The sequence below is a fragment of the Mobula birostris genome, chromosome 1, assembly GCF_030028105.1.
Source record: "Mobula birostris isolate sMobBir1 chromosome 1, sMobBir1.hap1, whole genome shotgun sequence".
NCBI classification, from domain to species: Eukaryota; Metazoa; Chordata; class Chondrichthyes; order Myliobatiformes; family Myliobatidae; genus Mobula; species Mobula birostris.
In genome coordinates, this window is record NC_092370.1 from 180,859,437 (window position 1) to 180,883,363 (window position 23,927).

At 40.4% G+C, this 23,927-nt stretch overlaps 1 protein-coding gene across 5 annotated transcripts in view; it reads left to right on the forward strand.

Moving 5' to 3' along the window:
* The window catches only part of dph6 (diphthamine biosynthesis 6), a 280,799-nt gene that overhangs the window by 56,820 nt on the left and 200,052 nt on the right, over positions 1 to 23,927 (forward strand). For 4 of the 5 annotated variants that reach the window (XM_072266984.1, XM_072267000.1, XM_072266992.1 and 1 more), the window contains exon 4: positions 13,985 to 14,058. In XM_072266984.1, the coding sequence (XP_072123085.1) occupies positions 13,985 to 14,058 (74 nt within the window). Of the gene's footprint in view, positions 1 to 13,982; positions 14,059 to 23,927 lie in introns of those variants that run through there. The other variant, XM_072267010.1, reaches the window with a different exon arrangement.

Consider the following 23,927-nt stretch of genomic DNA (forward strand, 5'->3'; position numbering starts at 1 on the left):
CAGTTTACTTTTCACTTTTCTTAACAGTGGTTGCGATGTTTAACAGTGGTTAAATCTAGTGACATGGGGACAGCAGAGTTTCACTTCCAAATGAGCTTATTGCCTTCTATGCTCGCTTTGACCACCAGAACATGGAGAAACCATCACTTAACTCACATCTCCCAATTATCCTTTGGTCTCAGTATCTGAAGGTGACGTATGGGCTGTCTTCAAGAGGGTGAGTCCAAGGAAAACATACCTATTTAACCAACTGGCTGATGTGTTCAAGGATATCTTCAGCCTATCGCTTTGAGAGTGTGTGCTTCAAGCAGACTTCATCATACCAGTGCCTAAGAAGAGCATGGTAACCTGCCTCAATCACTGTCACCTAGTGGTTAGTGATGAAGGGTTTTGAGAGACTGGTGTTGAAGCATATCAGCTCCTGTCTGAGTGGCGACTTGGATCCACTCCAATTTGCCTACTGGAGTGACAGGTCCACTGCAGATGCCATCTTATTGGTTCTTCACACAACCCTGGAACATCTGGAGAGCAAAGATGCGTGCATCAAGATGCTCTTTATCAATTACAGCTCAGCATTTAATACCATTATCCCCTCAAAACTAATCAGTAAACTCCAAGACCTGGGGCTCAATACTCAACTGTGCAGTTGGATTCTAGATTTCCTCACTTGCAGACCCCAGTCAATTTAGATTGGCAAAATCATCTCCTCCACAACCTCTATCAACACAAGTTCTTAGCCCCTGCTCTACTTGACTGTGTGGCTAAGTACTGTACAGCTCCAACACCATATTTAACTTTACTGATGACACCACTATTATGGGCCGTATCAAAGGTGGTGACAAATCAGGGTGATTAAAAATTTGGCTGAGTGATATCATAACAACAACCTCTCACTCAATGTCAGCAAGACCAAGGAGCTGATTGTAGACTTAAGGAGAAGGAAAAAAAGACAGAGGTCCATGAACCAGTCCTCCCCAGAGGATCAGAGGTGGAGAAAGTCAGTAACTTTAAATTCCTGGGTGTCACTATCTCAGAGGACCTGTCGTAGACCCGTCATATAAACGTAACTGCAAAGAAAGCACAACAGCATCTCTACTTCCTGAGGAGCCTACAGAAATTCAGCATGATATCAAACACCTTGACAAACTTCTATAGATGTGTAGTGGAAAGCATGCTGACTGGCTGCATTACTGCCTGGTATGGGAACACCAATGACTTTGAATGGCAAGTTCTACAAAAGGTAGTGGATTCGGCCCAGTACATGATGAGTAAAACTCTCCCCAACCATGGAGCACATTTACATGAAACGCTACAGTAGGAAAGCAACATCCATCATCAAAGGTCCACATCACTTAGGCTCTTTTCTCACTGCTGCCATCCGGTAGAAGGTACAAGTACCTCAGGAGTCGCACCACTAGGTTCAAAAACGGCTGCTACCTTCAGGCTTTTGAACAAACACTCATCCATTGATGTTCCCACAACCAATAATCTCACTTTAAGGACTCTTTATCTCGTTATTTTATGCTCTCATTATTTATGGCCATTTATGTTTGCATTTGTAGAGTTTGTTGTTTTCTATGCTCTTGATCTTTCATTGATCCTGTTTACAGTTACTATTCTATAGACTTGCTGAGTATGCCCACAGGGAAAAGAATCTCAGGGTTGTATGTGGTGACATGTATGTACTCTGATAATAAATTTTAGTTTGAACTTTACTTTAAGTATGTTTTGTAGTGCTGCATTCATCAGTAGTGCTTGTTCCTCACAAATGAGTTGAGTATCCAAATGTTTGGCGGCCGGGGGGGGGGGGGGGGACTTGCAGACATCCCACCCTGCAAAACCTCATTTCAAGAAAGTCTCAACCGGAAGTCTCAACCTCACAGCAGTCTGTGTCAATGAATTTGTTAATTTTGCAAGACATCAGATTCACAAGTGTTTTGTGAGACAGCTGACATCTGAATTCTGTCTTAATGTGCCATGTTCACAATAGCTGCTGTCTTGGTTGATGAGCAGGCGTAGTATTTTGCTATTTCTGAATCAGGAAACATTTTCCTGAATAGCTTGCCTGTGTGCTTACACACCTGGAATGGCAGGTTATGCTCAACGATGAAAGATGTAAAGTACACCTTAGTTCTAGTGACCTTCTCTGTCAGACTTTGGTTTTCTGCTGAAAAGAACTGTGAAATACTTGAGCAGCCTTCCCTGCGCTTAGCCTCCCTAATATGTTGTGGTCCCTAAAAGAAATATTCTCTCTCTCCCCCTCCCCCTCTCCCTCTCCCTCCCTCTCTCCTCCCCCCCTCTCTCGCTCTCTCTCACTCACTCTCACACACACACACACACACACACACACACACACCCACCCACCCCTTGCAATAGTCGGGATCAGAACTTACTTTTTTACATCAAAATGGGGGATTTTAAATGAGTGATTTAGAAGTTCCGTATCTTCAAGTTCAAGTTTATTGTCATCTGGCTGATTGTCCATAAACAAAATAACCTCTGTCTGGACCACGGTGTAGCCACAATACATATATCACACACACCACATAAAACAATATATTACCATATTATTTAATAAAGTGTAATTCAATATGCATATAAAATGCGCAGCACAGGTAAACAGTTCGCTGTCCTAATGACAAGACCTCGGTGGGGGCCAGGTATTTACTAAAATTGGTTTTTCTTCTGAAAACGGCTGCGCTTAAACCCAGCCCATCGCGGGCTGCAATGTACCTGTAAGTGAAAGTGTTTCAGGAAAAAAAGCCCCAAAGAATTTGCTTGCTGCGAGCGCGTTTTTAAAGATCTCTTAGTGGACGATTTTGGAATTTCGCTCCAATTTAAATCCCACTCTAATCCCCTTTAAGACGCCAACACGCTTGTATAGGACAGCCTTGCGTAGTCAAGTTGTCACCGCCAGCCTTGGGAATTTCTTCTCCAGGCTTTTGTACTTCATCACCGACAGTTGTCTGGATGACTTCAGCGTCATTCCGGATGGCAATAACTGAACTGATGGAATATGGAAGAGAGAGAGAGAGGTCGACTGTAAAACCCTCCCACAGAGAAAACTGATAGGTCTACTTAGCACAAAGAGAGATCAAGCAGGACTGATTCATTGTCTTTCTTTTTTTCCCCCTCTCCCTCTCTAAAAAATCAATTTCCAGGATATTGTATATAATTTGCGGGCATCAGGGAGCCGATATCAATATGCGGGAGACTCCCGGAACTCCCAGGAGTGGTGGGATGTCTGGACTTGGGGTGTGGAAAACTTCATTTACTACCACACAACTATGAACAGATTCAACAGCTTGCAGACTCACTCTCATGGGCTCTTTATAAATCATGTTTTCAATCTTATTTTGTATTTGCAGAGTTTTTTTTTTGCATATTGGCTGTTTATCAGTCTTTGACTATTTATGTATGAAATCCTTTTTTACTGGGCATCTCTCGAGATGGGGCTTGTTAGCCCCTTGCTAACAGCCACTGGACTCAGTGGTGAGAAAACCACCTTTCTCAAACTCCGTACATCTAGGGTTGGTATGACTTGAGTCCCACCAAAACTGGGAAGATGGGATGTCTCAACCACCCAAACTCCGATCTGTGCGAATACTGTGTAAATACTGCACTCATGTAATTAGCCATCGCCAAGAAATAACAGATTATACACTGCATACAATTGTAAAGAAAGTGTATTTACAAATGTCAGCTTTATCGAAACAGTTAGTAGGAAAAAGAGAAGAAAAAAAATAAAAAGGGTCCATTACAGTTAACCTTGTCCAGGTGTGCATGTAAGTTGGAGCTCACCTTGAAGTTGTCTTTAATTCATGCGCTGGACTCACGGTCTGTGTGAAAGTATGAATCACCTTCTGAATGTCACTCGAAATCCACCTCGAACAAACGGGCTCCCCCACGGAAGTATTGGTCCTTCTTCCTTGAAGCTATTCATCTGCACAAAGCACCTTGTGCAAGAGGGACGGCATCCTCAGCTATCTTCCTTCCTGTCTTCTCCCAGCACCTGCCAAAAAAACCTCGACCCACACCAGTGTCCCTCACAAAAAAACCTCTGCGCCCAACGTTCTTTAGAACCATCTCCCAATTCCTTCATCCTGATTGGCTGACACAACACTCTTAAGTCGAATGAAATAACCCCTTATCTTAGCTCAAATCCAAACATACTAAAAGCAGAACAGACTGCTCTTACAGAACTGCTAAAACAAAATACCTACGGCAGGGCATTACATGTATAATTTTCATAAAATTCTATTCTATTTTTTGTCCTGTAATTGGCTCCAAGGAAATTAATCTCAAGGTGATAAATGGTAATAAAAATGTACTTAGATAATACATTTTCTTTGAACTTGCACATAAAGAAGGTGGAACGACGACGAAACCAAAATTGAGATAATACACGAAAAGAATGTCGGAGACCTTTGCTCAAGACTGAAAAGATTGCAGTAAGAACTGAAACAATTCTTTACAATAACAGAAAGACCTGAGGGTGGATTTTAAAAAGATTACATCCACTGTGGGAGAGTTGAAATGTGAATCTCATAAATATAACACTGCTCTAATAAATCCAAGAGAAAACTCAAAAGAAATTTTATCGCCCTAATAATGTAGAATGTTCTATCAAAAGTAATTGAAGCAACTTTTAGTTATGCTTAGATATGCATGGTAGGAAGAAAAGATGTAATCTGTGTGAAGCGCAGACACCAGAACAGATCAGTTGATATTAATTTTAACTGTTATGTTAAACCAAACAGAAATATAACCCTCATTGTAAAAATATTGTTTTGTTTAAATTTTGTTTAATGAATCATTCCACTTGCTGTAAAGCTTTTCTAGTCATAAAAGCAGCAAAATGAAAACACATAATTCCACTCTGTAATATTATCTGTATTTTTATCCCTTAATCATTTCAAATGTGGCTTAAATTTGGCAGAAATATTATTTCAATTACTACCTAATTAGCACCAAAAATGAAAGCAATAATTTTGGGACATAAAACTTTTTCTTGCCTTGACAGCATTCTTCATGTTGATTAACTGACAAAGCTCACCAAGTCTATCATAATGAGAGACTAATGACTCTTCATTTAAAATCTAAGGAACTTAATGCAACAATATTAATGACTGCACAATCTTTTATGTTATAACTGAATTAAATGATTATCAAGAGTTTAACAAGGTCCCGTGCAATAAAGTGGGACAGATTACACAGACAACTGAACCATAGCTTAAGCAAATAGCACTTCTTAACATGATTGAATAAAAATCTTATGATTTAATTTACATTAGCAGCACTTAAAAATGCAGTTATGTTACCATTTTTGAACCAAATCACAAAATTTCCATGTTGTGCTTAATATGATGTTGACACACAAGAACTGTGGAAAACACCATTCTATGTTAGCAGCAATCAATCATAATTATTTTTTCTAATGCTGTTTTGAATATAGGATAATTTCAATGTCTCACATCTGAATCTCATACAAATCTCCCTCCGTCTTTCTTCATTTCTCTTTCTGTTTCTCATTCCCACACCTTTGAAGTTGTCTTATACTCTCTCATCCTCTGTCTTTATCACCCTTTTAGATTGATTTCTCTCCCTTTTTTCCTCTTATTCTTTCTCTGTGCTTCACTGTCTGTGACTTGCGCTTTCCCTCTGCACAGAACATTTTGCAACCCACCCACCATCTCTGTTGCTCTATCTGTGTGCTTCACTGTCAGCCTCTATTTGTTTATTCATTTCTTGCCTTCTCCCTCCACCTCCCACCTCCTCCACTCCCTTGCCACTTCTCCACTCCCCCTCCATCCCTCCTCCACTCCCCCTCGGTCCCTCCTCCACAACTCTCCCTCCCTCCTCCCCCTTCTAATATTTGGAGACTTGGCGCATTATTTGTGATGAACATGTACTACTGGTGAATGCAGCAATGCAAAACATACTAAAGAGTAAAGTTCAAAGTCAAATTTATTATCAGTACATACATGTCACCACATACAACCCTGCAATTTTCTTTCCTGTGGACATACGCAGCAACTCTTTCAATAGTTGGGAGAGCTTTGCCTGTGATGGACTGGGATTCATCTATCCACCACTTTCTGCAGCCTTTTCCGTTCCTGGGCATTGCTGTTTCCATACCAGGCCATGATCAGTTAAGATGCTCTCCACTGTACATTTTTAAAGCTCTGTTCTGGTGTCTCCATGTTCTTTTTCAAATATGGGGACAAGAATTGCTTTCCAAAAGTGGCTTGACCTAGTTTATCATACTTCGTCTGCTTTTAATTTCCACCTGTTTAGAAATAAATCCCAATGTTTTGGTATTTTGGTGATTTATGTTCCTCTGTTTGCTCTAACCCTATCAGAACCTTACTGGGCCAGATTTCACAGTGAGAATTAACAACGGGGGCTAGTAGATTCACCTCTAAAATGGAGGAACTATTTCAGCAATAACTGAAGTACATTCCTGGACAGTTAAATACTAGAAATCCAGGTATCACTGTTGGTGGTTCAGTGCTTTTCTGCAGAGTGCATTGTTGCAACTTCCTCTGGTGTAATCAGATAAAATCAGTGAATTAACAAGAGTTGCAGGAGAGCTAATCCTAAACTTTCTCCCAACTCTGCTGAATGTTAATACTGAAAACATGAGCAAGACACATTAAAGTTGCTGGTGAACGCAGCAGGCCAGGCAGCATCTCTCGGAAGAGGTACAGTCGACGTTTCAGGCCGAGACCCTTCGTCAGGACCTCGGCCTGAAACGTTGACTGTACCTCTTCCTAGAGATGCTGCCTGGCCTGCTGCGTTCACCAGCAACTTTGATGTGTATTGCTTGAATTTCCAGCATCTGCAGAATTCCTGTTGTTTGCGTTACTGAAAACATGAGTTTGTTTAATGAGGTGAAACCAGTTTTTAACTGCATGCTAAGCTATTAAGAATTATAATTTTAGATGTAAGTATAATTCAGATAACTATTTCAAATGTCCGTAGCTTTTAAAATAATTTTCTTCATTTATTAGAAGTTATTTTTGAGATTTCAGTTTCTTGGTTATTCTCAATAGTTTCATCCACTGATTGAAGTATGTCATATTGTTTGTTACTTATTCCTCTGATTAGAATACATCATTTCATACTTTATTTGAATTTTTAAAATGTGTTCTGCAAACTTTTTTTTACTATTGTATCACAGTCTTCTTTGGTTAACTTCCCTTTAGAATTTGATGTGTCCCTTAAATTTTGGAGTCTCAGTCTTTGTGTCACCTCTTTTTTCCATTATTTGTTACTCTAAATGGTTGCATTGAATTTCAGTCTCTGTTTTCTGTTTTGCTACTTAATCAGTATTTCTCTGCAGCTGACCACAACTGAAAGAGGTGCTCATTACTATTTCATTAAAATATAACTTTTGCTTATGTGCTTCAGTGCTGGAATAGGTTACTATTGCCAGTTTTTTTTTCCATTTATTAACTAATGAGTTGTGCATATTGCTGACAATTATTGCTACAGTTTTGGCCATCTACAATTGCTCTAAACCTGGAGGCATTTAAGAGTCAATTATGTATTGTCCTCAGGATCTGAATACCACAGACTTTATTTGAGGAAAAGTAGTAATTTCATTGATTTGCATTCAATTGGATTTATTGTGTTTTCAGAAAAATAATCAATAGATCAACTTCATGAATTATTGTCACTAATAGCTAAGCCCAGGTCTTAGCAGCTAATGTCTGCTGTTCCACAAGCATTTAACCATTTAAATAACTGTAGGTATGGAACCTGTGCTAATACCGTATGCTGGTAAATGTGCAAGGCCCATATTCAGTGATTGATTTGGTACTTCAGAACAATTAATGCATCTCTCCATCAGGTTCTTTGCATCCAGAGTCCTTGCTGCTCCTAAAACTACATTATTGAATTCTAGAATGTTTTGGGCCATTGTGGCTACCTCCTGTATCAAGAGTAAAGGAGGCAACCAGCAATGGTGAATACAAATTAGGGGTGGAGTGGTGAGCAAGGTCTGTGGGACCTTGCCCATTCTTATTTTACAAGCTCCCCACCACCAATCTAATTTTGGACAATTAAGGTTTTTGAAAGCAGGCTTAAAATTCAAAGTAAGTGTTAGATCTAAATTTATTTATACAGGAATGCATTTATCAAGACAACATAATTTGAGGCACATGATAAAATAGGCCAAAGTCAGCATGGCTTCCTTGAGGGGAAATCTTGCTTGAGAAATCTATTGGAGTTCATTGAGGAAATAACAAGCAGGATAGACAAAGGGGAGTCAGTGGATGTTGTTTACTTGGATTTTCAGAAAACCTTTGACAAGGTGCCAAACATAACTTTGCTTAATAAGTGTGGAAATACACCTGTAACCTGAAGCCTTTATGAATTTATAATTTTTGTAAAATGTAATGTGACAACATGGAACCTGTTTGATCCCAGAGCGCTTTGCTGGTTTGGATGGAGGCTTACAAAAGGTCTGTGTGTGTTTTATAACAAGGGGTGTGTTTATGATCAGGAATATTTTGATAACAGAGAAAAACAGGATACAGTTGCTATAGTGGGAAAAAGCCTCAAAACACAAATGGACTGATTAAAGAACAGATGCTGTGGATCCAGATAAGGAAGGAATGCCATGGGTTGTAAAAACTGATGAATTACTGGTCTCTATAAAAGTATAAAATAGTTCGTTCTGAGCTGTAAGATTAAAGCTACTTTCCAACAATTTAACATATGGAGGTAGATCTTCCCTCGCAAATAATGAACATGCTTATAATTTGATCCACTCTGAATTTTTTGTAGTTTGTTGCTGTATATTAAAAGATCTAGCTGAGCAGTACACAACACAAACGAAGAGCCCATGGTATTCCAGGAAAGATACTAACGTGGATAGAAGGTTGGCTAACTGGCAGGAGGTAAAGAGTGAGAATTAGAGGGGCCTTTTCTGGTTGGCTGTCAGTGAATAGTGCTCTTCCGTAGGGGTTGTTGTTTGGACTGCTTCTTCTCACATTATGTGTTACTGATTTGGAGGACAGAATCGATGACTTTGTGACCAAGCTTGCGGGTAAAATGAAAATAGGTGGAGGAGTAGATAGTGTCGAAGAAGCAGGGAGTCTGAGGAAGGACTTTGATGGACTGGCAGAATGGACAAAGAGTTAGCAGATGGAATATAGTATAGGGAGGTGTATGATTATACACTATAGTAGAAGGATGAAGGTGTAGACTATTTTCTAAACTGGGAGAAAATACAAAAATCAGAGGTACAAAGGGACTTGTGTGTCCTTGTGCAGTATTCCCTAAAGGTTAACTTGCTGGTTGAGTCAGTGGTAAAGAAGGCAAATGCCACTAATAGCTAATTGTCATTCATTTTGAGAGAACTAGAATATAAAGGAAGAGAAGATGGCGGCGCGACGGCAGCGCGCGCGGCCACTTCAGTGGTGATGTCTGTTATCTGTCATGTAGGGGACCGTGCACAATCCTGATTTGATGGAGACAGATGTGAGAGTACGGAGGAACATCTGGAAAACTTCTGAAATGCCTGCTTCACTGCCACTGCTACTGTGTGGTAACCGGAATCTCCAGACCAGAAGGCCCCGAAATCCTCGGCTTTGCGCGTTTCAGCAGCCGGGGCGAGATCAAAGGCGCTCGGCAGAGGATGGTGCTCGGGAGGCTGTATCGGAGAGGCTGGTCAGAAGCTCGAAGTTTTCAGACGGATGGACTCAGTGTCGGCTGTGGTTGGCTGCTTCCAGGGTATCGGCAAGTTGATGGTGCCTGGAGGTTTATGGCAGGGAGTTTCTCCCGTTTGCCGCCGCTATCAGGGACTCGGGGACTTTTGAGACTTTATTTACCGTGCCCATGGTTTGTTCTTCATCAAATTATGGTATTGCTTTGCACTGCTGTAACTATATGTTGTAATTATGTGGTTCTGTCAGTGTTAGTCTTTGGTTCATCCTGTTTTCTGTGATATCACTCCGGAGAAACATTGTATCATTTCTTAATGCATGTATGCATTTCTAAATGACAAAGAGGGCTGAGTGTTCTCATAATCTAATCTAATAAAAGTACAGATGTAATGCTGAGGCTTTATAAGAATTGATCAGACCACACCTGGAGTATTGTGAGCAGTTTTGGGTAACATATCTAAGTAAAGTTATATTGGCACTAGAGGGGGTCCAGAGAAGGTTCACAAGAATGATTCCAGGAATGAAAGGCTTGATGTATGAGAAGCATTTGATGGCTCTGGGCCTGTACTTGCTGGAGTTTAGAAGAATGAGGAGTGACCTCATTGAAACCTATGGAATATTGATAATCCTAAATAGAGTGGTTGTGGAGAGGATGTTTCCCATTGTGGGAAAATCTAGGATCAGATGTCACAGCCTCAGAATAAAGGGACATCCATGGAGAACAGAGATGAAGGGGAATTTCTTTAGCCAAAGGGTAGTGAAACGTGTGGGATTCATTGACACAGATGGCTGTGGAGGCCAGGTCATTGGGTATATTTAAAGCAGAGGTTGAAAGGTTCTTCATTGTAAGGGTGTCAAAGGTTATGGGGAAAACAGGAGAAAAGGGTTGAGAAAGATAATACATCCACCATGATGAAATAGTGGAGTAGGCCGATGGGCTGAAGGCCTAATTCTGCTCCTGTTTCTTATGGTCTAATTCAATATTGCTCTCAATGCCAAATCTTTTAAATGCTGAGCAGCTTTGCTTGAGCTGCGGCTTTTAAAAATTGCAGAAAGGCACATTCTGACGCACGTACGATCATCTTGAACATATGAACAGGATGTGAATGAAATTTGCATTATCACTGCCTCACTATAATTGTACAGCTATAAGCATGATCCCGATAACTGAAATTAGTTATTGGAATCATGAGGCCAGCGTCAGATCTGAGCCAAACCTGTCCAGTGACTTGTTAAACTGCAGTTCGGTTTGAAATTGTAAATTGTTCAACTTCAATAAAGATTTATTCTCATTTCCCATTTCTATCATCATCAATACTGTCACACTGTTTGAAATTATCTCTGCTTACTTGGCAAAGGGCTTCCTTCAGTCAAGTTCTCTCTTTACTGGAAGTACTATAAAAACTGTTTTCAGTGCTTCTTTCTCTTGCCACTGAGGATGTGGAGTAGAAACATCACACATTGTCCAGCTGATCTGTTCTTGCACATAGAAACTTATGATGCTTATCTTGGAAAAAATTGACAATTAACCGATTGTTAGTGATCTTTATTTCCCTTTGAATTAATGGCAAGCAAGGAATTAGGTGTGTTGTGCTCAGAAACATTGTCTGCCTGGTGATAATGAAACTGGTGAATAAAGTAATCTGATTGAATCTAGGATTATATTTAAATTACAGAAAATACTTTTGTGGTTCTCATGAATGACGATCAACCTGAAGTGTTCATTCTGTTTCCCTCTGATCAAATATGTTGAAGAATTCTGGACTTTTCTATTTTCATTTCAGATTTCAAGCATCTGCTTTTCTTTGGAGTAAAACGTGTGATGCTGGAAGAGCTCAGTGGGTCAGTCAGCATCTGTTGAGGAAAATGGACATCAAATGGAAATGCCTTATTTTCCTCCACAAGTGCTGCCTGACCAGCTGAGTTCTTACAGCTTCTTGTTTTATTTGTACTCCAGATTCCAGCATCTGCAGTTTTGTGTGTCTCCATCTGCTATTTTTTTGGATGAATTGGATTGAATCTTAGACAAATGTTGACATGTACATTGATTCAGAACACAGATGGATTGTTCATCAGAATGAAGAAAATGAAAGTCTTAGTTTAAGTTGCAGGAACAATGGATTATGTTGGCTTTTGCTAGAGAAATAAGTGAAACCAATAGCACTCCATGATATTTATGAGGAGATTTGACAGCAATTTCTAGCAACCACTCTGGTGGAAATGAAGAAATTGTTGTCTAGCCCTGTTAAAAGTTGCCCTGTACATGAAATGCTGGTTTATAAAGAACTTCACTGAGAGACCTTACACTGAATGGCATGGATCACTGTTTAGTTGCTGTACTTAGTGAACCCACCAGGGAATGTCTGGCTATTTCAATGTAAGTAATGGTTTACAGTGTTGTTGATCTTAGTGGCTGCTGAGCAATCTCCTTGGCACTGAAAATTGACTGTTGCAAGTTTAAAAAAAAGATTTCATTTTCCTCTTTTATCTTGCTGATATGTACTAAACATCTTTTATTTGCCTCTATATAACTAAAGAGGAAAATGCTGTCTTCCAGTGTAAATTGTCCAGATTTATTCTTAGGATGAAGGATTGTAGGAGGAGGACAGAATGAGCAAAGTTGACTAAAGTTTGCTGGAATTTAGAAAAATGAGAGTGATTTCACTTTGACTCTGAAAGGTTTTGATGAGGTGGGTGACAGATGTTACTGTCACTAGCAGTTGAGAACTTGGGGATAAAGACTCAGGCAAAGAGGTATGCTTATTTAGGATTAAGGAAGCAGAAATTTCTTTGTACAGAGTGTTGAGGTTGTTAATTTTTTTGGATATAATGAAGCATCAGTTCAACAGGTATCAATGGAGGAAGAAAATTATTCAAGGCACAGAATTGGTGGCAGTTTTGAATAGTGGGGTAAATGTGAGAGATGTTTGACTTGATCCTGTTCCTTGAACGTTCTTATATCGTTGGTAAGATGGCAGCACACCAGATGTAGAGGCCTCTGTGGGTCCAATCAAAGGTGCAAATATTCCTCCTTAGGTGCTTTTACCATTGTAAGACACTGCTGAGTATTAAGAAAATCAAATACAGCATGTCTACCCCACTAGCGAGTTGTTGGTTAGTGATGGAACTGGACTTGTTTCTGCTATCATAATTATATATGCTGTGTGTGATGGTTGGTACTGTGTATTGCAACTTAGCCCCAGAGGAATGCTGTTACATTTGGTTGGATTCCTGTGTATGGTTGAATGACAATAAACTGAACTTGAATTTGAACTTGAACTTGCAGTAGTACTAAGTTTGTGAGGCTGTGTATGTACAAATGAATGTTAAATATCAGTTTTGACTGATTGCTTGTTATCTAGTGAGTGATGGTGCATTGAGCAGTGTCTGAAAATGGTGAGGCAGCTGATAGATGTGGAATCTGAGATGCATTCATTGACATTGAGTGAAATATTTGTGTATTTCTTCTCTTTATTTCCCCTGGTCTGACAAATATTTTTCACAAGGTATAAACAGAACCCTTAGAGATTGCATGAACAAGGTGGATGGTAAATCGTCTCACAGGTGTGGCATGCCCTATCCTAATTTAAAACAATGCAGTCATTCTACACTGAGAGTTGTTTTGATTTGGATTGATCTTCCTGAGGGAATAAAAGGTTTCATTGCTGTCATGTCTAGCTGAACAGCTCAGATGAGAAGACCAAACTGAGGTCATTATTTGTTTGTATGTTGATCTACATTTTTATATTTTTGCAAAGGGATGATGGGAATTCCCTTTTAAATGTACATTTGAATCTCAATAGCATTACACAAAATATTATTCATTTAACTTATATTTAAACATTATAGTTCTCTTTTATATGTTTCAACACAATTAATAAGGTATGTCAGGACCAGCAGAGATTGGTCCAAGTTTTGACAATTTGTTTTATCCTTAAGAAAATCTTGTGAAACATTGTTGAAATTATTTTGCTAAGGAGTGCAGATGAGCAAATGATTATAAAATTCAGGTGTCCTCAGGCAGTCCTGACTGAACAGTTTGTTGCCTGGACAATCATTTAAACTGCATCTAACATTTTTGAGAAGCAGCCCTTAAAGATAGAAACAATATGTTCTGAATAGGAAGGTTTTATATATACCCTGTTCTGTGGCCCTGAAGACATAGTCAAACCACAAATAGATCAACTTGCAATCACTGGGCAGTTTTAAATTGATGTTGAATTATCTTTTCCACTGTTGTCATTTCAGGCTGCATGACAGGATTTTTTTTATTTCACCAAAATATGCTGTTATTTTTCTTGTTTTTGTAGGAAAAGGAAGCAGTGGAAGCAGTTTCAGTTGGTGCCATTCTTTCTGACTACCAGCGTGTCAGAGTAGAAAATGTGTAAGCATCTTTAAGTATGTGTTTGAGGGGCTGTTGTTGGCATGGGGGTGGGAAGGATGGGTTAGATTGGAGTTAGATTGAATTAATCATTAGTTTGCAAAAGTTTTTTAAAACTTATTTATTTCTGCTCATCTTTAGTAGTTTTTATGTTATAAGTTTAAAACTTGGATAGTAATTGTGTCAGAACTGTGAAATTGATAATTTCATAGATATGAAAAAAACTGTTAAAACTAGGAACCATTTTTTCGATAAATCACTGATTTACCTAAATGTAGTAGCAGGAATCTATAAAGTGGAATTTGTGAAATGTGACCTTTAAAGCTTCCTTTATCAATATATAGAGGGAGCAACACTGGATGACCTCCTGGTCCAGTAAGGTAGGGCACGTGGCAGAAGTGACTGGCGGTGAGCACTTTGGGTCCAGTTACCATAATTTTATTGGCTTTAAAATAATTATTGAGAAGGACACAACCAGTTCACAGGTCTTGAATGGGGGCAGAGCAAAATTTGGAGCCAAATAGCAGGTTCTTGCAGTGTTTGATTGGGCCGGATTGTTTACAGCAAAGGTACCGTCTACCAATTGGAAAACCTTTAAAAGTATATTCTCAAGAATTCAGGCCCTACTTTTTCATGTTAGGGTAAAGGGCAAGATTGGCAGGTTGCAAGAATCCTGGTTCACAAGAGGTGAGGCCTTGATTAAGAAAAAGAGGTAAGCATAGAGTGAATGTCTTAATGACTACAAGAAGTGTAGGAGTGCACATAAGAGAGGAGTTAGAAGGCTAAAAAGAGGATATGAGAAGAATCTGTCAGAAAAAGTTGAAAAGTTGAGCAAGCTAAGACTTTTCTATTTGGGGCAAAGGAGGATGAGAAGCGACTTGATAGAGGTGTATACAATGACAAGAAGCATAAATAGAGTAGGCAGCCAGTACCTTTTTCCCAGGGCAGCAATGGCTAATGTAAGAAGACTTGCTTTTAAGGTGATTGAAGGAAAGTATAGGGGAAATGTCAGAAGTGTTTTTTTTACACAGAGAGTGATAAGTGCATGGAACATGCTGCCAGGGGTGGTGGTAGAGGCAAATACATTACAGACACTTTAGAGACTCTTAGATTGGCATGTGAATGAAGAACAAATGGAGGTTTATGTGGGAGGTAAGGGCTAGATTGATCTTGGGAGTCTGTTAAAAGCTCACCACAACATCCATAAAGCTAAGAAGATATAGAAGTAGAATTAGGCCATTCAGCTCATTGAGTCTATTCTACTATTTGATCATGGTTGATTTATTTTCTCTCTCACCCCTTTCCTTCTGCCTTCTTCATAACCTTTGAGGCCCTTACTAATCAAGAACATATCAACATCCACTTTAAATATTTAAATTGGCTTCCACAGCCGCTTGTTCCACAGTTTCACCACCCTAAAGAAATTGCTCCTTATCTCTTTTCTAAAGGGACGTCCTTCAATTCTGAGGCTAAGCCCTCTGCTCCAAGACTCTCCCACTCTTAGAAACATCCTTTCCATGTACACGATATCTAGGCCTTTCAATATTTGATAGGTTTCAGTGAAATCTCCCCTTCATTGTTCTGACTCCAGCAACAACAGACCTAAAGCCATTGTGGGCCAAAAGGGCTCTACTGTGCTGTACTGTGCATGTTTCTATGTCATAAAATCCCAAGAAAGGATTTAGCTATATTGAGAGTAATAGGGTGACCAGGGAGAGAATAGGTCTCCTTAAAGAGCAACATGAAAAATGGATGCATTTTTTTATTGAATATTTCTCTTCAGTTGTTACTGTGGGGGAAAAATTGGAAGCTAAGAAAATGGAGGAAATGAGTGGTGTTGTCTCAAACCACTTATGAATTTGCAGGGAGGAGGGATTGGAGGCCTTTAAATGCAATAGGATATATAAATTTCCAGGGCCTGACCTAGTGCATTGTCAGACCTTGTGAGAAGCTGGAGAAGAAATTGTGGAGGCCATTGTAGAGATATTTTGTCCATCTGTGGATACAGGTGAGGTTCAAGCAGACCGAAGAGTGACTAATGTACTAAAAACAAGTCAGGAAACTGCAGACCTGCAAGTGTAATATTGGTGGTGGTTAAATTACTGAGGGAGAGGATTTACAAACATTTGGGGACAGGATCTGATTCAGGACAGTCAGCGTGGCTTTGTGCGTGGTAACTCATGCCTGGCAAATCTCTTGGAATAATAAATAATGTGCAGCAGGAATTCAGTGGGTCATGTGGCATCTGCGGGAGGAAAGAAGTTGGACATTTTGGGATGAAACTGTGCATCAGGCCTGAAAGTAGAGAGGCAAGACGGCCAGCATGAGGAAGAGAAGAGGACTGACAAGAAAGGATTCCAAGGAGATTGGTGGACTGAGGAGAGGTGAATGATGACAGGCAGATAGTGCCAGGTGAGGGAGGTGAGGGGTGCTGTGGAGTTGGGAGACTGGCAGGCAGACAAGGAGAGAGGAGAAAAGAAAAACCTCAGATGAGTAAGGTGGGGGAAAGAGGGGAGAATGTGAGACAGCTGTTGGAGGGAGATAAGCAGAAACGCAAAGCACTCACAGTGCTGACTTCACATAAGTAAAGGAGGTGAGAATGGGAACCATTAGGGAAAAGTTGAACAACAGTTGGAACACATGGGGTTGGGATGGATAACCTTTGTGTGAAGTGGGTGGTTGGAACAGGGTGAGGGGGAGGGGACAAAGATTGTGGGGCACTGGAGAGATGATGGAAAGGAGGATCAGAAAGAGAAGGAGGGGTCAAAACTTGAAATCTTTGGGGAGTTACCTATAAATTTGAATCCTCACTATTCATATGATTTGGTTGCAGACTGCCTGTTGTTCTTCTAGTTTGCATGTACTTTATCCTGGCAATTGAAAAGGCCAAGGATGGAAAGGTCAGTGTGGGAATGGGAAGGTTGAGTTGAAATGGTCTGCAACTGGGTGCTCAGGATGGCATTTGTGGACTGAGCGTATTTGTTCCGTGAAACAGTTACTGAGTTACCACTTGGTCTCACCGATGTAGAGGAGGGCAGATCAACAGAATCGAATGCAGTAGACAAGGTTGGAGGGGATGCGTGTAAACCTTTGCCTCACTTGGAAGGACTGTTTAGGTCCCTGGATGGTGATGTTGGAGGAGGTGTAATGATAATGGACCAGGGAGACAAGGAGGGAGTGCTCACTGCGAGCGGCAGAAAGGGGTGGAGAGGAGAAGATAAGGCCTGCGGTGGGATCTTGTTGCAGCTGGCAGAAATGTTGAAGGACTGAATGTTGGATGTAGAGGTGCATAGGGTGAAAGGTAAGGACCGAGGGACTCTTATGCATCCAAATCTCTTTGAGTTCTTCGAGGAGGTAAACAAGAGGGTAAACAAGGCTAGGGTGGTAGATGTTGTCTATCTGGACTTCAGCAATGCCTTTGACAAGATCCCTCATGGCAGGCAATCTAGAAAATTAGGTCTAGGAAGAGTTAGGGAAGAGTTGAACAGGAGGCGATAGTAGATTGAATTCATAATTTGTTCAGTGGTAGGAAGCAGAGGGTGATGGTCAAGGGTTGTTTCTCAGACTGGAGACCTGTGTCTAGTGTTGTGCTACAGGAGTATGTGCTGAGCCCTTTGTAATTCATATAAACAATTTTGAAGACATGGTTAGTAAACGTATTGATGATATTGAACTAGCTACTGTTGTAGGTAGTGTAGAAGGTTATGAAAAATTACAAAGGGTACCTTTATCAAGTAGGAATGTCGGCTGAGGACTGGCAAATGGCCTTCAATCCAGATAAATGTGAAGTATTGCATTTTGAGAGATCAAACCAGAGTAGGACTTGTACAGTGAATGGTAGAGCCCTGGAAATTTTTATGGAACAAAGGGATCAATACAAATGCATAGATTGCTGAAAGCAATATCATAGATAGGTAGGCTTGTGAAGAAAGAGTTTGACATGTTGGTTTTCATTAGTCAGGGTATTGAGTATACGAGTTGATAAGTTATATTGTAGTTATATAAAATTAAGTGTAGGTAATAGTGAGGTCTTAGAAAGTGTGCATATTGGACAATTCTGATTTGATGGAGAATGGACGTGAAAGCACAGAGGAACATCTGGAGAAATTTCTGAAACGCCTGTTTGCTGCTGTCATTAATGTGTGGGCGTGAATCTTTCGGAGGGTAGGTCTCAAAATCCCCGGCCTTGCCTGCTTTTGGCAACCAAAAGGAGGTCGAATCGTTCGGACAGAGATGGCGCTCAGTACTCAGTGTCGGAGAGCTGATCAGAGCTCTAAGTTTTCGGATGACTCAGAGTTGGATTGTGGTCGGCATGACAGGGAGAGTTTTTCTTCCTTCTCCCGTCTGCATCTGCATGGGATGTGGGACATTTGAGAAACTTTGAACTTTACTGTGCTTACGGACTTATTCATCATCTGTTGTCGGTCCCCAATCAACACATGTTCCACTCTCCCCTCCTACCCCTCCTCTCAGTCCCCCACCCTGCTCTCATGACTATACCCCTCCCCCACACAAAACCACCATGGTGGGCTTCACGGCTGAACAGGTGAGAAGACAGCTGAAACGTCTCAACCCAAGCAAGGCTGCAGTACCGGATGGTGTCAGTACCAGGGTGCTCAGAGCCTGTGCCCCTCAGCTATGTGGAGTACTTCGCCATGTATTCAACCTGAGCCTGAGGCTCCGGAGGGTTCCTGTACTGTGGAAAACGTCCTTCCTTGTCCCTGTGCCAAAGACGCCGCGCCCCAGCAGCCTCAATGACTACAGACCGGTGGCATTGATCTCCCACATCATGAAGACCCTGGAGAGACTTGTTCTGGAGCTGCTCCGCCCTATGGTCAGGCCACACTTAGATCCCCTCCAGTTGGCCTACCAGCCCCAACTAGTAGTTGAGGATGTCATCATCTACCTGCTGAACCGTGTCTACGCCCACTTGGACAAGCCAGCGAGCACTGTGAGGGTCATGTTTTTTGACTTTTCCAGTGAGTTCAACACCATCCGCCCTGCTCTGCTGGGGGAGAAGCTGACAGTGATGCAGGTGGATGCTCCCCTGATGTCATGGATTCTTGATTACCTGACTGGCAGACCACAGTACGTGTGCTTGCAACACTGTGTGCCTGACAGAGTGATCAGCAGCACTGGGGCTCCGCAGGGGACTGTCTTGTCTCCCTTTCTCTTCACCATTTACACCTCGGACTTCAACTACTGCACAGAGTCTTGTCATCTTCAGAAGTTTTCTGATGACTCTGCCATAGTTGGATGCATCAGCAAGGGAGATGAGGTTGAGTACAGGGCTACGGTAGGAAACTTTGTCACGTGGTGTGAGCAGAATTATCTGCAGCTTAATGTGAAAAAGACTAAGGAGCTGGTGGTAGACCTGAGGAGAGCTAAGGTACCGGTGACCCCTGTTTCCATCCAGGGGGTCAGTGTGGACATGGTGGAGGATTACAAGTACCTGGGGATACGAATTGACAATAAACTGGACTGGTCAAAGAACACAGAGGCTGTCTACAAGAAGGGTCAGAGCCGTCTATACTTCCCGAGGAGACTGAGGTCCTTTAACATCTGCCGGATGATGCTGAGGATGTTCTACGAGTCTGTGGTGGCCAGTGCTATCATGTTTGCTGCTGCGTGCTGGGGCAGCAGGCTGAGGGTAGCAGACACCAACAGAATCAACAAACTTATTCGTAAGGCCTGTGATGTTGTGGGGATGGAACTGGACTCTCTGACGGTGGTGTCTGAAAAAAGGATGCTGTCTAAGTTTCATGCCATCTTGGTCAATGTCTCCCATCCACTACATAATGTACTGGGTGGGCACAGGAGTACATTCAGCCAGAAACTCATTCCTCCAAGATGCAGCACAGAGCGTCATAGGATGTCATTCCTGCCTGTGGCCATCAAACTTTACAACTCCTCCCTTGGAGGGTCAGACACCCTGAGTCGATAGGCTGGTCCTGGACTTATTTCATAATTTACTGGCATATTTTACATATTACTATTTAACTATTTATGGTTCTATGACTATTTATTATTTATGGTGCAACTGTAATGAAAACTAATTTCCCCCTGGGATCAATAAAGTATGACTATGACTATCAAGTTATGGTATTGTTACACTGTTTGTAACTATATGTTATAATTATGTGGTTTTGTCAGTTTTTTCAGTCTTGGTTTGTCCTGTGTTTTGTGATATCACACCAGAGGAAATAATGTATCATTTCTTAATGCATGCATTACTAAATGACCATAAAAGAGGACTATGTGTCTTTCTTTTTAAAATCTTTTTATTGAATTAGTACACAAAAGGTAAACCATATAGGCACTGATACACAGTTACAATAACTTTACAAGAGATATTAATACACAAAAAAAAATTGGTACAAACAGTGCAGTTTAGATATAAAATAACCAGGTAATATAATAGTATACTAATTTTCAAACATGTTAATAAGAAAAAAAAACCACCGTGCAACTAAACTAAAAAGCAAAGCAAAGCAATGGGCCAACTAGGTATCAAGTAGAGTTAAACAACTTAAAACAATCATGCCCTCAAACCCGACCTCCATTAAAAACAGTTAAAAAGCAAGAAGGGAATGTAAATATGGCCAGAGAAAGAAAAAAAAAGTTACATTAAATGGAAATGTTGAATAAGAGATCTCCAAGTCTATTCGAATTTAACTGAAGAATCATAAAGATTACTTCTAATTTTCTCCAGATTTAAGCATGGTATCGTCTGGGAAAACCAAAAGAATGTAGTTGGAGCATTAATCTCCTTCCAATGTTGTAAAATACATCTTTTCGCATTAAAGTAAGAAATGCAATCATTCTACGGGCTGAAGGGGAGAGATTACTGGAAATTTTAGGTAATCCAAAGATTACCTAATGGGGAGAAATATCTATATTCAATACCTTTGAAATAATATTAAAAATATCTTTCCATAAAGTTTCCAGAGTAGGACAGGCCCAAAACATATGAGTTAAGGAAGCTATCTCCCCATGACATCTGTCACACAAAGGGTTAATATGAGAATAAAAACAAGCTAATTTATCTTTAGACATATGTGCTCTATGGACAACTTTATATTGAATTAGGGAGTGTTTAGAACAGATAGAGGAAGTATTAACTAGTTGTAAAATATGTGCTCAGTCATCCACAGGAATAATAAGACCCAATTCCTTTTCCCAATCTGACCTAATCTTATCAAATGGAGCTTTCCTAAGTTTCATAATAGTATTATAAATAATAGCCATTGCACCTTTCTGACATGGATTAAGGTTAATTATAGTGTCTAAAATATATGTAGGAGGTAGCGTCGGAAAGGAAGAGAGTATAGTACTTAGGAAATTTCTAACTTGGAGATATCTAAAAAAATGTATTCTTGGTAAGTTATATTTGTTAGATAGTTGCTCAAAAGACATAAGGGAACCATCTAAAAATAAATCCAAAAACCTTGAAATACCATTAGTCTTCCAAATTTGAAAGGCACGGTCAGCAGAAGAGGGAGGGAAGAATATGTTGCCTAAAATAGGAATCGCAAGCCCAAATTGATTAAGATCAAAAAATTTTCGGAATTGAAACCAAATACGTAAGATATATTTAACTATCGGGTTACAAACCAGTTTACAGCGTTTCAAATCAAAAGGAAGAGAAGAACCTAAAATGGAGCCAAGTGTATAACCTTGAGCAGATTGTAATTCCAATACTACCCATTTAAGAATGGATAGTGTATCTTGATCAAGTAACCAAAATTTCATATGTCGAATATTAATTGCCCAATAATAGAATCTAAAGTTAGGTAATGCGAAACCTCCATCTCTCTTAGCTTTCTGTAAATGTATTTTACCCAATGTCAGGTTTTTATTTTGCCAAATAAATGAAGAAATTTTAGAATCAACTTTATCAAAAAAGGATTTGGGAACAAAAATCGGTAGTGCCTGAAATACATATAAAAATTTTGGAAGAATAAACATCTTAACAGCATTAATACGACCAATCAAAGTTAAATAAAATGGAGACCATTTAAATGAGAGTTGAGTAATATGATCGATTAAGGGTAGGAAATTAGTCTTAAATAAATCTTTATGTTTACAGGTAACTTTAATCCCAGGATATGAAAAATGATTATTAACCAATTTAAACGGAAGATTCTGATATAAGGGAACTTGCTTATTAATCGGAAAAAGTTCACTCTTACCGAGATTTAACTTATAACCTGAAAAAAGACTAAATTGTGCTAATAAATCTAAAGCAGCAGGGATAGATTTTTGAGGATTAGAAATATATAAAAGTAAGTCATCAGCATAGAGTGATACTTTATGGGACTTTAAACCCTGAGTTATCCCAATAATATTTGGAGATTCTCGAATGGCAATTGCAAGAGGTTCTAATGCAATATCAAATAATAAAGGACTAAGAGGACAACCTTGTCTGGTACCTCGAAAAAGAGGGGAAAAAAGAGGACTATGTGTCTTCATAATCATATTGCAAGGAAGGAGGCATTGGCAGCCTTGAAATGCATTAAGGTGGGCAAATCCCCAGTGCTCCCCTGAATCTTTTGGGAGGCCAGGAAAAAAATTGCCCAGACCCTTGTAGAGATATTTGCTTCATTGTTAGCCATTGATAGTTATAGTAGACTGGAGGGTGGCGAATGTTATTCCATTGTTTAAGAAAGATAGCAAGGACAAGCCAGGGACTACAGAGTCTACAAGGTCTACAGAGCGATGAGTCAGATTTCAGTTGTTGGGAATTTTAAAGGACAAGATCAACCATCATTTGGATAATTAAGGCCTCATCAGGAATAGTCAGCATGGTTTTGTGTGTGAGAGGTCATGTCTTATGAATCTTTTGGAGTTTTCTGAAGAGATATCTCAGTGGATTGATAAAAGTAGGACGGTGTACAAGGTCCCAAATAGTAAGCTGATCTGGAAGATTAGTTTTCATGAGATTCAAGGAGAGCTAGCGAGGTGGATTTAGAATTGGCTCGATGATAGGAAGCAGAGAGTCATAGTTGAAAGTTGATTCTCTGACTGGAGGCCTGTGACTAGTGGGGTGCCCCAGGAATCAGTGTAGTCATAGTCATAGTCATACTTTATTGATCCCGGGAGAAACTGGTTTTTGTTACAGTTGCACCATAAATAATAAATAGTAATAGAATCATAAGTAGTTAAATAGTAATATGTAAATTATGCCAGTAGATTATGAAATAAGTCCAGGACCAGCCTATTGGCTCAGGGTGTCTGACGCTCCAAGGGAGGAGTTGTTATGTCTGATGGCCACAGGCAGGAATGACTTCCTATGACGCTCTGTGCTGCATCTCGGTGGAATGAGTCTCTGGTTGAATGTACTCCTGTGCCCACCCAGAACGTTATGTAGTGGATGGGAGACATTGACCAAGATGGCATGCAACTTAGACAGCACCCTCTTTTCAGACACCACCGTGAGAGAGTCCAGTTCCATCCCCACCACATCACTGGCCTTACGAATGAGTTTGTTGATTCTGTTGGTGTCTGCTACCCTCAGCCTGCTGCCCCAGCACACAATAGCAAACATGATAGCACTGGCCACCACAGACTCGTAGAACATCCTCAGCATCGTCCGTCAGATGTTAAAGGACCTCAGTCTCCTCAGGAAATAGAGACGGCTCTGACCCTTCTTGTAGACAGCCTCAGTGTTCTTTGACCAGTCCAGTTTATTGTCAATTCGTATCCCCAGGTACTTGTAATCCTCCACCGTGTCCACACTGACCCCCTGGATGGAAACAGGGGTCACCGGTACCTTAGTTCTCCTCAGGTCTACCACCAGCTCCTTAGTCTTTTTCACATTAAGCTGCAGATAATTCTGCTCACACCATGTGACAAAGTTTCCTACCGTAGCC